The following is a 16,266-nucleotide window of genomic DNA, read 5'->3' on the forward strand; positions in this document are numbered from 1 at the left end:
TTGTATACAATAAGAAGTATGTCTTACGTAATAAATGAATTGAAAATATGAATATTCATAAAATCTTTGTTTATCAAAATGCTTTGTATAATTCTTATCTGTATATGTACCTGTCGAAATGAAGGAGATTTGTTAAGAGAGTTTTTATCATACAATGTATATCAACCTTTTTTTCAACATAAGTCGCATTGTCCAAAATACACAAAATAAGATATTCATGTGCGAGTCACATCACTATAAGAATGGGAGTTTGGTTATTATGTGAGTTTGGTTATTATGTGAGTTTGTATATTAATTTATGGGGAATGTTTTTTTTTATTGCGATCGATGAGTGAATTACTGCAGATTTTATTTCATAATTTTTTTAATTAGATTTCAGTTATAATACATGATTTAATAGATAAACTGTTTGAGTATTTCAAATAAAACCATTAATTTCAAACTATACTCAACAAAAAAAGTTAAGGGCCACTTAATTTTTTTAAAAATTTTAAAAACTATTACTATATTATGTTGTATCTTTTGCCTTATTTGGGTTTCCATACATGTTCATGAATTGTTATTCAAACACACTCTTGAATTGTGCTCTTTTCTCGAGATTTTCGGTTATTGAAAGTTTGGCATTATCCACATTCCTGTGATATTGGTTGTCTTGTATACCCACTGACAAACTTCAAAAGGAACAAGATTCGACTACATGTATTTGTTTAATATTACTTGCTTTTTGCCCTTTAATAAGTTATCATGCCTCAAAGAAGACATCTGACAGTAGAGGAAGCCGCAAGGGCCATTGGAATGCTAGAATCTGGATGCTCACAACGTCAAGTTGGTGCGCAACTGGGTGTAAGTCATTCTGTAATCGGACGTTTGTTGGAACGATATGAACAGACTAATAGCGTCAAACGGAGACCTAAAAGTGGTCGCCCAAAAAGTACAACTGTCAGACAAGATAGACAAATAGCACTACTTGCCAAAAGAAATCGAATGTCATCAGCAGTTGCACTCAACAGAGAGCTGACAGTAGCAACAGGTATACGGATCTCCGCACAAACCTTACGAAACAGACTTCATGATGCGGGATTACGTGCCAAAAGACCTGCAGTGCGCCCACCTTTGACCGTGGGACATCGCAACCGTCGCCTCCAGTTTGCTCAAGACCATGTCAACTGGGACCATCATCATATCCAAGGAGTGTTATGGACTGATGAATCCAGATTTTGTCTAGATTTCAATGATGGCCGTAGGCGTGTGTGGAGGAAGAAAAACGAGCGATTCAGGGACTGTTGCGTTGCTGAACATGACCGGTTTGGTTGTGGGTCAGCCATGGTTTGGGCAGGTATAAGTTACGACGGTTCCACAGACCTCTATGTCATAAGGAATGGATCTCTCACCGGTGTCCGTTACAGGGATGAGATCCTTGCACCTATTGTAAGACCTTACGCTGGCGCTATCGGTGATAATTTCATTTTGATGGATGACAATGCCAGGCCCCACCGTGCGAGAGTGGTCAACCATTATTTGGAAGAGGAAACAATCGAGAGAATGGATTGGCCAGCAAAATCGCCTGACCTTAATCCAATGGAGCATACATGGGACATGCTCCAGAAACAAATTTTAGAAAGGCAAAACCAGCCTAACACGCTCCGTGAACTTGAGATTGCTCTTGTTGAGGAATGGTCAAGAATTCCCCAGGATAACTTCCGGAATTTAATTAACAGTTTTCCAAATCGATGCAGGGAAGTGATAAGGGCTAGAGGTGGTCACACAAGATACTGAAAAGAAAGTTTGGACTGTTCATGCATTAAAACCCTCACAGTCCTGTTTGGTTTTCCTTTTGAAATCTTGTGTTGATGGATATTCTCCTTGTTTTTCCAACTGCATGTTGTTCAGTTGTTCATTATTGGAAATTTATTATTGTTTAATGTTTAATGTATCATTTGTTTCCACTAGATTTACGAAATATCTTGCATAAAATAAATTTCTCTACTTCGCCCTTAACTTTTTTTGTTGAGTGTATGAAAGCTCAAATTCTCTCTCTCTCTCTGGCTTTTTTTTGTGCTGTTTACATTTATATTATAAGGGAACTAACAAAGCTAAATATGTAAAAAAAAAATAATAATCAAAGTATCATCAATAAATAAAATACTTTTTTAATAGCAAAATAACATGTTCTGCAGTAGAATATCTTAAAAGATACGCTATATAATTGTTTTCCTGGTAAATTATATTGCATACTTTTTTATTTCTTTTTCATCATTTCACCTCTCAATCAGAGTGTCAGCTACAAGGTTTGATTATATATATCTACATTTACTGATATTAAGTCAATGATAAACCTGTTAGACCTGAAAGTATGTAGAGATATGCCGAAAAGAGAGGGAGAGGAGGAGGGGTCAGAACTCGTGTGAATTACATCTTAGACATATTTATTATTGATGTACTTAATATCAGTTTTGATACCACATGTTATTACACAACGTATTATGTTTATAATAAATAAGACAATAGAGCTAATAATATATACCACATAAGTATCAAAATCATTTTTTAGTTGCCTGGATGCATATTTGTTTATACCGAAATGTATTTATTGGTCAATTTGTGATAGGGAAATGCAAGTAAATGTTTTAATTACCATTTCCTTCATTCATCTTTTATTTCCTCCGTTACAGAGATTAGAATTATACATACAACGAATAAATTACAATGAACAAAGAAAAAAGTTATAAAGTGGAGATTTATATATGTACAAATATGTAGTGAGAAAGAATGAATTACATGAAAGGTTGAAATTATTTAAATATATTTTGAATATAAGAAGGTTTTAAATAAAATGATTGGAGCTGTGAAATTGAGCTACCCAAGGAGTCTGACGATTCAATGAATAAATATGTTGACAACATAATTGTTCGTGGGGATATTAATTTTACGGATAAGGGTGACCTACGAAATCCACGAACATTTAACCCCCCCCCCCCCCCCCCCGATGATTCATTCACATTCAGTTGGGATGGGCAGCAAGTACGACTAATTCCTTTACTTAAGTTGGAGTTACTGCTCTTGGCACATTTCATGTTTCCGACGAAATCATTCCGGATTGAGTAGTTACAGCGTGAGTGACAGAAGACCTCTGTTTGGTATATTTAAATGCTCCCTGTATCCTCGCTGATAACGCCTCTACATTGTCTTCATTGTGTCTGATGTAGATAACGTACTAAATTGTCTCATTTTGATTTGAAACCTTTCTCTTATCAAAAATTAATAAAATTTACTGTGTCTCTTCAGAATAGAATGTATTAAATTATGTGAATGAAAGTTTTATGCAATTTTTTAGCTTAAAAAAATTAAAAGTTGACTTCTGATTTTAAATTCACTACAACTATAGAGAGCATAATAGTTAATTTCCCATTTGTTCGTAATATTATTATTATACTTCTGTTAAAATGTTTCCTATATAAAGTTAAGAAGGTAAAATTACTATCTTTATAGTCTCAAAATTTTCACACATAGCAAAGCTATACCCCGGGGTATAGTTTTTGCTATCCACCCCTAGGAAAATTTTCATGCAAATTTTGCCGCCAATTTTGATTTCCTGTAATCAATCTATAGATTTTAAAAGATGTCATCCTGACTTAAGTAGCATTGTGACATCATCAGGATTTCAGCTCATTCTAGCAGTGTTATCTTATTCCAAATACTTGTTCAAAACATTTATAATTTTTTTTTTTCATGTTTTTACTATCGAACTGTAGTATCAGGTAAATCCAACCCTCAGAAATTATGATATACATCAGTATAATAAAACGCTTATCCACTGGCTGTGAGTGGGATAGCTCTTTCATCAAACCCTTGACAGGAACTATTCCCCTCGGGCAAGCCCTCGGGGAATAGTTCCTGTCGCGGGTTTGATAAAAGAGCTATCCCACTCACAGCCAGTGGATAAGTGTAACTATACCCCGGGGTATAGCTTTGCTAGGCGTGAAATTTTCAGACTATAGAAAAATAGTTATTTTACCTTCTTAACTTTATACAGGAAATGTTTTAACAGAAGTATAATAAATCATAATAATAATATGAAACTATAGTATCAGGTAATCCAATTAAAACTCAGAAATTATTATTTACATCAGTATGATAAAACGCTTATCCACTGGTTGTGAGTGGGATAGCTCTTTCATCAAACCCTTGACAGCCAGTGGATAAGTGTATACTATATTATATGAAACATCTGCTTAATTTATATGCGCGGTCGCGACAGTTAGCTAAAACAAAATTACCACAAAGAACAAATATAAAGAAATTCTGCTACTTTTTTCAGCTTTGAGTTTCTCTGAGGCAGTCAGTATAAAGACGAATAACCCCCGAAAAATGACCCTTTTGTCTGTAGAAAAAGTGTCATCACCATTACAATCTGCATGCCCTACGTGAAGAAAAATGACCCCGTAGAAATGACCCCTTGTAGATCTTATAAAGGATTGCATTTTTCGTTTTGGCTAAAAAACTTGATAAATAAAAGGCTCTTGGGGCAAAATGCTCACCTGAGCTTAATTTAGAAATAAATAACAAGTTTAAAAACTTCTCTGGGAAATGAAGTGGGTCGGTCACGTGATCAGATCCTGTGAAGGACGAAGGCCTTCTCAGAAGATTTGATCACGTACCGACCCACTTCATTTCCCAGTGAAGTTTTTAAACTTGTTATTTATTACATATATATACATTTGAGACGGACAATCGAATATAATCGAATATAAATATTGCACTAACTGTTCGTCGTAGATTTTGACAAATTATGCAAGGTGTAAATCGGCTTGAAAAGCGGTTACGCTTCAAATTCACTTGGCAAAGGATTCTGTTTTGAAAGGAATATTCTGTGAAAGGCTACTTGTGATCAATTATAGTGAGCATATTGGTGTCTAGGAATTTTTGTATTCATGAGAACCCATATTCGATGTTTAAAAAACACAAGAAACACGTCCGATGTTTGATAATAAAAAATTGGAGGAATTTCGGTCGGAAAGGGATGGATGGAGACACTTGTCCGGACCAGGTTTACTTGAAATCAAGTTAAAAATTTGATCAGAAACATAAAATCTACAATTTCAGTAAGGCATATTTATTATGATATTGACACGGAGACACTGGCGACAGCTTAAATTGTTACATGTAAGACAACGATCTCGGTGATGGAGGTGCGCCTATCGAACTTCCGAAGTGTTTGTCAGCTGTTTGTGGCGTGATTGCATTACATAGATATTTTCCGACAGATTTTCAAATTTATTATGAGTACAGTTTGATGAAAAAAAAAAATTATAGCATTCAGAGGTCTACAAGAAAAATAACGTTAAACGTTGAGACTATGGAGCTCAGACATGAAACTTATAACACGTAGTTTTCTATTCTCTATGTAAAATCGATCAAGAACTGTATTAAATACTTGTTTACATTGTAAATAAAATGATTATTATTTTACTTGCGTATTTTGTACATTTTTGTACATGAAAAGCATGCTATATTGCTAAGTAGAGTAAGTCTTTTTATGTAGATATTACTGCGCTGTGTAATTAGGTCACGTAATGACCTATGACCTTCTAAAAACTGCATACAGGTATGAAGATATTTGCTCTCTGTATGTTTATATAATAGAGAGATACCACAAATGTATATATTTGAGAATACAGGGATGGAGTGTTGGTCATACATCCTCTGGCCACGGTCAAGTTTTAATAGCGTCTTTCTATAATAAATGATAATCTGGCGATTGTTCGTTTAACGCTGTAACATGGTCACGTGTGAACTGCACACTGAACTCTACTCACAATATTTTAAGAATGGCTAGGGAAGACCAAATAGACTGACCATTGAACACAGGTATGGACTTAAGGGGTTTATTTTGTCGGTAAATATATCAAATTACTTAATTTAAAGTACATTTATCATCTCGTAGACTATAGATGATATTTCGTCATTTTCAGGAACTCCCTTAATTCTATTCATTGAGGTTGTTGAAAACCCAATAATTTTAACTTATTTGTTTGTTCCCTGCCTCTGTTTAAAAGTTGTTCGCGATCGAAACATGCTCTGCAAAAACTGTAGTTGAAGTCATCCCAGTTTTTAAATATAGTTTTGTTGTTCGTTTACCATAATCGCCTTTAATTAGTAAAATATCCAAACATGAAACAGATGATCAGGAAGATTAACACTTGTAACCAATAGCCACTGTGACGTATCTATTGTGCGATTTTTGTTCTGTGCTGAAAACACGTCAGGGCCTTAGATAGAAACACATGTAATTGTAACAGGGTTTTCTTGTAAAAAGAAATAACTGTTGTGGCTCAGGCTCTGTCAATTTACTAGGTTGAATGCAGTATATCCGATTGAGTACCCGGCATCCGAATAACCGAGTACCGATTTTAGTATAAATTCAATACTCGGACGTTCGATATCGAGTACCTGCTTAACCGGGTACGCGTTGACATTCCCCATATATATAAATAATCCTTTAGCATATTAAATTGATAATATTATTCGATAATCACAATAAATGTATAATAGAACAGTAAGAGTTATTCCCCTTACATCACATACATATACACTCAACAAAAAAAGTTAAGGGCGAAGTAGAGAAATTTATTTTATGCAAGATATTTCGTAAATCTAGTGGAAACAAATGATACATTAAACATTAAACAATAATAAATTTCCAATAATGAACAACTGAACAACATGCAGTTGGAAAAACAAGGAGAATATCCATCAACACAAGATTTCAAAAGGAAAACCAAACAGGACTGTGAGGGTTTTAATGCATGAACAGTCCAAACTTTCTTTTCAGTATCTTGTGTGACCACCTCTAGCCCTTATCACTTCCCTGCATCGATTTGGAAAACTGTTAATTAAATTCCGGAAGTTATCCTGGGGAATTCTTGACCATTCCTCAACAAGAGCAATCTCAAGTTCACGGAGCGTGTTAGGCTGGTTTTGCCTTTCTAAAATTTGTTTCTGGAGCATGTCCCATGTATGCTCTATTGGATTAAGGTCAGGCGATTTTGCTGGCCAATCCATTCTCTCGATTGTTTCCTCTTCCAAATAATGGTTGACCACTCTCGCACGGTGGGGCCTGGCATTGTCATCCATCAAAATGAAATTATCACCGATAGCGCCAGCGTAAGGTCTTACAATAGGTGCAAGGATCTCATCCCTGTAACGGACACCGGTGAGAGATCCATTCCTTATGACATAGAGGTCTGTGGAACCGTCGTAACTTATACCTGCCCAAACCATGGCTGACCCACAACCAAACCGGTCATGTTCAGCAACGCAACAGTCCCTGAATCGCTCGTTTTTCTTCCTCCACACACGCCTACGGCCATCATTGAAATCTAGACAAAATCTGGATTCATCAGTCCATAACACTCCTTGGATATGATGATGGTCCCAGTTGACATGGTCTTGAGCAAACTGGAGGCGACGGTTGCGATGTCCCACGGTCAAAGGTGGGCGCACTGCAGGTCTTTTGGCACGTAATCCCGCATCATGAAGTCTGTTTCGTAAGGTTTGTGCGGAGATCCGTATACCTGTTGCTACTGTCAGCTCTCTGTTGAGTGCAACTGCTGATGACATTCGATTTCTTTTGGCATGTAGTGCTATTTGTCTATCTTGTCTGACAGTTGTACTTTTTGGGCGACCACTTTTAGGTCTCCGTTTGACGCTATTAGTCTGTTCATATCGTTCCAACAAACGTCCGATTACAGAATGACTTACACCCAGTTGCGCACCAACTTGACGTTGTTAGCATCCAGATTCTAGCATTCCAATGGCCCTTGCGGCTTCCTCTACTGTCAGATGTCTTCTTTGAGGCATGATAACTTATTAAAGGGCAAAAAGCAAGTAATATTAAACAAATAGTCGAATCTTTTTCCTTTTGAAGTTTGTCAGTGGGTATACAAGACAACCAATATCACAGGAATGTGGATAATGCCAAACTTTCAATAACCGAAAATCTCGAGAAAAGAGCACAATTCAAGAGTGTGTTTGAATAACAATTCATGAACATGTATGGAAACCCAGATAAGGCAAAAGATACAACATAATATAGTAATAGTTTTTAAAATTTTTAAAAAAATTAAGTGGCCCTTAACTTTTTTTGTTGAGTATATATATACATCCATAAGTTCAAATAAACCTTTTACCTTTTACCGGTCCTTCGGATGAGACCCGTGTCGCAGTAGGTGCTGTCACGAAAAAGATCCCTCACTGCTCAATGGCCCTGAGTGCCGAGTATAGGTCTAAATTTGTAGCTCTCTGTCGGCAAGTGGTGGCGTCTCCATGTGAGTGAAAAATTCTCGAGAGGGACGTTAAACAACAAACAAACAAAAAACCGCTTGAGGTTTTAATTAGAAAAGATAACCTACGTGAAATTGATATCTGTGTTTGTGAGGGAATATACAAAAACAATATAGAAACTGATTTGTCAAGAACCTGTGCTTTAATTCAAATCTACTGCAAAAATTAGGCTGATCTAACCACGGGATCTATAAAAATTATCACCATAGAAATATATAAACACAGTCACAATTTTCAATTTAAGGATACATGTATTTGTGCTCAGTTTTTCGAAATGTAAAATGTAACATTTTTTAAAAAAAAATCTTAAAGAACTTTACTCTGATTTATAAATTATGGATAGCTGAGATAATTATATCCCTTAACATAACAAAATGATATACCTGGACGTGTCTACTAATGGGAACATTAATACGACAGTTTTTGAATGTGAACATTTTGCCTATCAGTTAGGTAACATGAACATTTTTCCTCACGATGTATATAATGTCTTACTGTTTGAACAAACTCCTCAGCAGTGTCGTATGAATTTTACATTTTCTCTTACAGTGTCTTAGGATGTAAACATGTTCTCAGGCAGTGTTTCATGACGTAAACATTTTCTCTAGTGCCTTATGGTGTAAACATTCTCTCTTGCAGTGTCTGAGGATGTAAACATTTTCTTCTTACAGTGTCTTATGATGTAAACATGTTCTCAGGCAGTGTCTCATGACGTAAACATTTTCTCCAACAGTGTCTTTTGATGCAAACATTTTCTTCCACTGTGTCTTTTAATGAAAACTTTTTCTCTCACGGTGTCTTTTGGTGTAAACATTTTTTTCTTGCAGTGTCATTTTATGTAAACCTTTTCTCTCTTTTTTTCTTATGATGCAAATATTTTCTATTGTAGTGTCTTTTCATGCAAACATTTTCTCTTACATCGTCTTTTGTTACAAACAGTTTCTCTTGCAGTGTCTTAGGATGTAAACATTTTCATCTAGTGTCTTATGATGTAAACATTTTCTCATGCAGTGTCTTATGATGTAAACATTTTTTCTGGCAGTGTCTTGTGATGTAAACATTTTCTCTTGCAGTGTCTAAGGATGTAAACATTTTCTCTTGCAGTGTTTTATGATGTAAACATTTTCTCTTGCAGTGTCTAAGGATGTAAACATTTTCTCTTACAGTGTTTTATGATGTAAAGATTTTCTCTTGCAGTGTCTTATGATGTAAACATTTTCTCCTGCAGTGTCTAAGGATGTAAACATTTTCTCTAACAGTGTTTTATGATGTAAATAATCTCTTCTACAGTGTCATACGATGTAAACATTTTCTCTTGTAGTGTCTAAGGATGTAAACATTTTCTCTTAGTGTTTTATGATGTAAATATTTTCCTCTACAGTGTCATACGATGTAAACATTTTCTCATGCAGTGTATTATGATGGAAACATTTTCTTTTGCAGTGTCTAAGGATGTAAACATTTTCTCTTTCAGTGTCTTTTTATGTAAAGATTTTCTCTTGCAGTGTCTTATGATGTAAATATTTTCTCTTGCAGTGTCTTATGATGTAAACATTTTCTCAGTGTCTTAGGATATCGACATTTTCTCTTGCAGTGTCTTATGATGTAAACATTTTCTCTTGCAGTGACTAAGGATGTAAACATTTTCTCTTGCAGTGTCTTATGATGTAGACATTTTCTTTTGCAGTGTCTTATGATGTAAACATTTTCTCTTGCAGTGTCTAAGGATGTAAACATTTTCTCTTTCGGTGTCTTATTATGTAAACATTTTCTCTTGCAGTGTCTTAGGATGTAAATGTTTTCTCTTGCAGTGTCTTATGATGTGATAATCGTTGGTGTTGTCTGTGGCGGTGTAGCAGCTATAATACTTATTGCCTTAGTATGGCGGTACTGCACCCTAAAACGGAAGCGACAGTCAACCTACGAGCAGATACTTCCAGACCGGAAGCAGAGTGTTCACATAGAAAACGGAACCCTGGTAGTGAAGTAAGACTCTTTAACTTTATGGTAATATAAATATTATTCATATGTATTTGTCGTTCGTAATGGTATTGCTTAAGTTCGAAACTTTTGAAAATCCAATGAATTACATTTAATTATTGAATAGCAGTATGTAAGGAAATCCTTAGTACATACATAATGAATCCAGACGAGAGAGAGAGAGAGAGAGAGAGAGAGAGAGAGAGAGAGAGATAAATATACCTGTATACAACGGAGCCTCGTTTATCCGGACGTTTTTACCTTCCAGACTTCCTACTTTGCATTATACCATAGTAAACCAAATCTTTTTGAGTTTATGTAAAGCCATGTACATGATAAAAAAAAGGAAAAATTTCAGTAAGCATGGCGGATCTAGGATTCTTGAAAGGGGAGGGGGCAACCAGTTGGGGGTTGGAGTGAAACTGGGTCAAAAATATTGAAGAGGCAGAAAACCACATAAAGATATAGAATATGACAATAATAAAAGTAGCATACTATTGTATAGTGTAAAATAGGTGGCTTGAATACAGAGGGTACCAAGGGACGATGCCTGTGCACATGCAGTCAATCTGGCAAACCTGTACTCAAAGTATTCAAGACACTCATTCAATATACATTTAAAAGTGATAGAAAAAAATTGTAATTTACAAATAACTATATACTTTACATTAAATCGACCTTAATGAATTGAGTTACTGATATAAACTCTATCTGGACCAAAGTTTCATGGACGATGCATCTCGAGATAAACACTACCAAACACGCCTCAGATGCAGCATCTGACCTGGAAAATCTGATTTATATTTTCAAGATGACTGAAACAGATTAAAGTTTTGATACATTCACAAGACACTATAAAACCTATCCAGACCAAACGTGCATGGTTGTTGATTCAAGATATACAAACTACCAAAACATTTAATTGGTGAGAGACATAGCCTTCACTTATAGATAACATTATGTCGATTGATTGATTGTTTGTTGTTTTACGTCCCGTTCGAGAACTTTTCACTTATATAGAGACGTCACCATATACCGATGAAGGGCTTCAAATTTAGACCTTTACTCGGCACTCAGGGCCATTGAGCAGCGAGGGTTCTTTATCGTGCCAACGCCTACCGTGACACGGGGCCTCGGTCTTTAAGGTCTCATCCGAAGGACCCGCAACTTTCACTTCAAAGTGCCAAGCGCTCGGCGAAGGAGCAGCTGCTATCTTTTTTTATTGACTTAGGTCAGTAATGGCCGTGATTCGAACACACGACCTTCCGATCACAAGATAGGCTTTGTAATCTTTGATTACCTATGTTTATTTTTAAATACAGGTGTAGTATTTGATTGTTTTCATATACTATAGTACAACATACTTTGTTGTGCTTAAAGACAAATTGAATAATTTAGAAAGTGGTCTGCTAATATCAGGAATGATATTTTTAATACTTCTGAAGAGATTTCATCAGACTAGTTGGTCAAAAACGTTCTGAATTGAAACGCTAATAGAATTAATTTGGGGGAATAGGTTCTTGAAGAGGTAATTGGGGTTGTAACAGAATCCGCCCAAAAGAATCCGAATTTCAACTTATTACATTTCAATGTTTGGATTAAAAAAAAACCGTAGAGTATGCTTTAAAACGTGTAGGGCAATGGTCATGATGAGTGTACATTCAAAATTAAATTACAAAAGAAGATGGTAACGTGCATGATGAAGTACATGCAAAATAAAGTTGCAAAAAAGAAGATTTATTCTTTCACGGGTGCTTGTAGAGACAATCCCCTCCCCCGGTCAAATACAACCCGACACCCGTTATTTTTTAATCTATTTTATTAGAAATTAGGAAATAATTTAAAATGAACGTTATATCATAAACCATTCGTTGTTTTATAAATTTTTGTAAAAGATAGAACATATGATTTATTAATGAAAAATTCATCTACATTATTTTTTTCACAATTTTGATTTTCTTTATAAACTATTAAATTTTGTATTGTATTTTTAAATGATTTGTAAACATGTGCTAGAAAAATAAATAATAAAAATAAAACAATGAAAACTCCCGGGGTTGGACTAAAACCGGGGGGTTTTGTCCACAGGCACTTGTTTCTCTAATATTTTTTTTACCCATAGTGTTATTATTATTCCATGGGTCAAAAAATTTATTACAGAAACAAGTGCCTGTGGTTTTGTCCGCTAGCACCTGTTGAGGTACAACTACATTACTATCTATACTTTATGTTTTCCTGCTTCCAACCTAATGAAATAAAAATTTACATTTGTTGATTTTAACTGATAAGTTAACTAATTCTAAAGCTGCAGGTTTGGCCGATTTAGGTCATGTGACCGTAATAAGCCGCACTATAAATCAGTTTATCTATAATTGTAACGACCCCTTGGGAGGACTACCTCGAGTGTCTAACATTATTTTAGACATATTTCATGCGCTATATACCCCAAGTGGTTTGTTAATCACCAAAATTTGTAAATGTATTGACATGATGACTCTACTGTCAATCGATGTGAAACCGTCATAAAATGAAGTAATTGAATTCACAGTACCGATACCTGAGTCACAGCAGTACTGAACTACAACTTAGTCTCTAAAGCATGATAACGAAAAACAGGTTGTAGGGTTCGTGTTGATGTCAATCTAACATCACGCTATCATTCCCACAAAGGAGAAATCTATTCACTTCTATTATTGTTACACCAGCACTCTATCCATTTTTATTGCGGTATGTATATATCATGCAGTATGTTAAATGTACTTCTTATATACTTACATATACACAGTTCATCATAATTTACCTATAACCCAATTACTGCTTCATTCATTCATTGGTCTTCAATCTAAATGTATGAAAGTCTTGTCTCAAGGGTTCTTAAAAGGAAAACAATCTGCATAGATCCTTTTGGAGGATATTGTGTATTATGATAGATTTATGTAAATATCGGTAAACTCGCGGCCTATCGCCCCATCTCCCTGTTTGTAGATAAATAAGATCTATTCTTCTGACGGCAATTTGATTCCCAGGATGCCTAGTTGACTTTGTCCTCAGACACAACTCGATCAATCACCAGGCTTTGTTCATTTCCCTGTTTGACTTCTTGGTTTAGATTTTACTGAGGAACTGGGGGGGATTTAATTAGCTGATCTTTGTAAGACCCCTCACTGAAGGAGAGCTACCGCCTTTGTCGCTGTAATAAGATGTATGGATGAAAAGAAAACAGTAACTACCAACATGTAAATTTTAGACAGACATTAATTTCCACTGATACCCATGTCCTCCTCCATTACAATAATTGGATCCACCTCCAAAACAAGAATTTCCAACACCAACTGATGGTTTGCTTAATGTATTTTAAGTCTTTACTTTATTAACCTAATTAATAATTTCAAAATAGTTCGTTTAAATCACATGATATAAGTAACTATTTCAAAAGAAAAATGTTTAAGAAACTTTGTAAAAAGAAAATATTTGGTGAACATTGTTAAGAAATATTGAAATAAAATGAACTGATACTGTTGTGGGAAAATTCACCAAAAGACTGATGATATTCTGTATTACAGAATATTTTTTTATTACATTCGCATTTAATGATCAATATTTGAAAAATTGCAGTGTATTAAAAAAGTAAGTGTTAAGGTATAAATGATGAATTCGATTTTTTTCTTCATTTGATAAAGAAATTTAATAATTACATATGTACATTAAACTTTGACCTTTAAGAAAGAAAGAGAGGGGCGTGTACTTTCCCCTGTAAATGCACCAAACAACATTCTATGTATATGAAAGCTTTGGGCGTATTTTGTGTTCATCCACCCCTTCAGTAGCAAGATTTCTGGATCCACCCCGAATTCTTTCTCGTAAAGTTCTTAATAAAACTTAGTATATTCTTAACTTAGTTCTAGTGGGAAACTTATACACCTCGGGATCAACATCGAGTTGTTCCATTCATGAGTCAGTTTTGGGAAAACACCTGTCAGTCTACATATAATAAACTGGCATAATATACGTTTGTAAGCAGAGTTTTTATATCTAACAATTATATTATTTTCTACAAGCTACAGAATATTTTGTCTTTTTTAATTTGAAGTAAAAAGCATTTTTTTTCTTTTATTGTGACATGGATGAGGTAGGACTGTTATTGATGACGTCACCAAGTTCTTCTACTTGGCATAATAAAAGAGGTGTTTTGTCAAAATCTCAAAAAGTGTCCTCACAGTCGTAAATTAAGAAAATTAAAACTAACAGCTTCAATATATACATCTGAATGAGTTGCGATTGTAATTTAGTGTGCGTAATGACAAAAATAAAATAACCTGAACAAACCACACACTTCTCATTTGACATAAATCTAGTAAATCATCATTAGAAATATTTTAATAATAAAGATCCCGTTCAAATCTGTATCGATCACTTAGAGCCTTGTAAATAGTTCGACAGTTTTCCGTATCACTACTATTCATTTTGCCAATAAATAAATGTCTAATTTAATTGCTCATTTAATTATTTTCAAACATTGACGATTGATTTTGCTCATGAGACGCCGCGAACGGCATTAACAGCCGTATAATGGACAAACATAGCTACATACTCAAGGTCTTCGTCCGTCAGGTAAGAATAGAATATTCTAAGGTACAATGTCTGAGTACAATGAAAAGTACAATCACCAATAAGTGTCTAAATGTAAAGTACAAATACTTAATTAGTGTCCTAATAAGGAAATACATACTAGTTATAAAGAACAAACTAAGTCTAGTCATTATACAAGTCTGCCTTTCTTATCTAGTATCAGGTTAGTAATTTGGTATGTAACAAATTATTCTTGTCTCTCAGACATTGTAGACAAAGTGACGTCACACAATTAGAGACAAGGAGATAATGGACCTTAATTGTCAACTGACATTTATGATATAACTTTTCAGGAATATTTTCTTAACACGATCCCCTAAAATCTCTCTCTCTCTCTCTCTCTGCACAGAACAGAATTGCAAACTTCTCGTGACCTTGTCAAAACAATAGGAATTTCCATACCTTCTCTTGTCCTTGTCAAAACAATGGGAATTTCCTTCATTTTATTGACCTTGTCAAAACAATGGGAATTTCCTTTATTTTTATTAACCTTGTCAAGGCAATGGGAATTTCCTAAAATCAGGGTATGACTGTACATGTAGTCAGTTCTTTATTAAACTCATTAGTGCAACTAAATAAATAACGTACATGTACAAGTAGTCAAACAGGTGAATGTAATGGCGGTGTACATGTATATATATATACAGTATAAATACTTTTAAGATTTGCCATACCTTATCTAATTTTGATGCGAAAGTAGATATACCCAGCTTGCGTATTTCGTTTATATTTTTAGTATTGGATAGTTGCAACATTTTTTTTCAGTGATAAGATTTGGTATATTTATTTTAGGAATAAACTAAGGTAAATGATACTCGTCTTCAACATAATCTGGACACCAACACCAGTGTCTATATTGACTATCTCTGTTATTATAACGACCTGTTTCTATCGCTAATTGGTGTGGCGACAATCTAAATCTAGGCATGGGATTCCTCAAATAAATTTGAAGATTGCGAGTATGAAAGCAGACCTTTGTATGTAAACGCTTAGTATTTTTTGTATTTATAGTACTGTTCATACGCCCAACAGACTTACGTAATTGGGTTGTGTTGTGTAGTTATCGAATGCTTTTTATTAGGGGAAAACAAAGTAAATATTAGTATTCAAACACAAATCATTCCCACAACAACAAAAATTAAAATCATTTTACAACAGAATTTTGAACAATTTTCAACATATGGTCAATTTGGCCTCAACCTTTGGGACTCTTCGCCGATGACTCAAAGATATTAAAGTTTACATTTCGGCTGTCAAAATAATAATTAGTCCTTGTAGTCGTTCAAACATATTGTGTGCCGAATATTTACAATG

At 34.7% G+C, this 16,266-nt stretch overlaps 1 protein-coding gene across 2 annotated transcripts in view; it reads left to right on the forward strand.

Moving 5' to 3' along the window:
- LOC133175081 (synaptotagmin-15-like) overlaps positions 1-16,266 on the forward strand; it is a 107,199-nt gene that overhangs the window by 36,441 nt on the left and 54,492 nt on the right. For both annotated transcript variants that reach the window (XM_061310202.1, XM_061310203.1), the window contains exon 2: positions 10,155-10,329. In XM_061310202.1, coding sequence (XP_061166186.1) covers positions 10,155-10,329 — 175 coding nt within the window. The remainder of the gene's footprint in view (positions 1-10,154; positions 10,330-16,266) is intronic.

Source organism: Saccostrea echinata, unplaced genomic scaffold, assembly GCF_033153115.1.
Source record: "Saccostrea echinata isolate AGI-Se365-2 ecotype Australia unplaced genomic scaffold, CSIRO_AGI_Sech_v1 ptg000060l, whole genome shotgun sequence".
Lineage (NCBI taxonomy): Eukaryota > Metazoa > Mollusca > Bivalvia > Ostreida > Ostreidae > Saccostrea > Saccostrea echinata.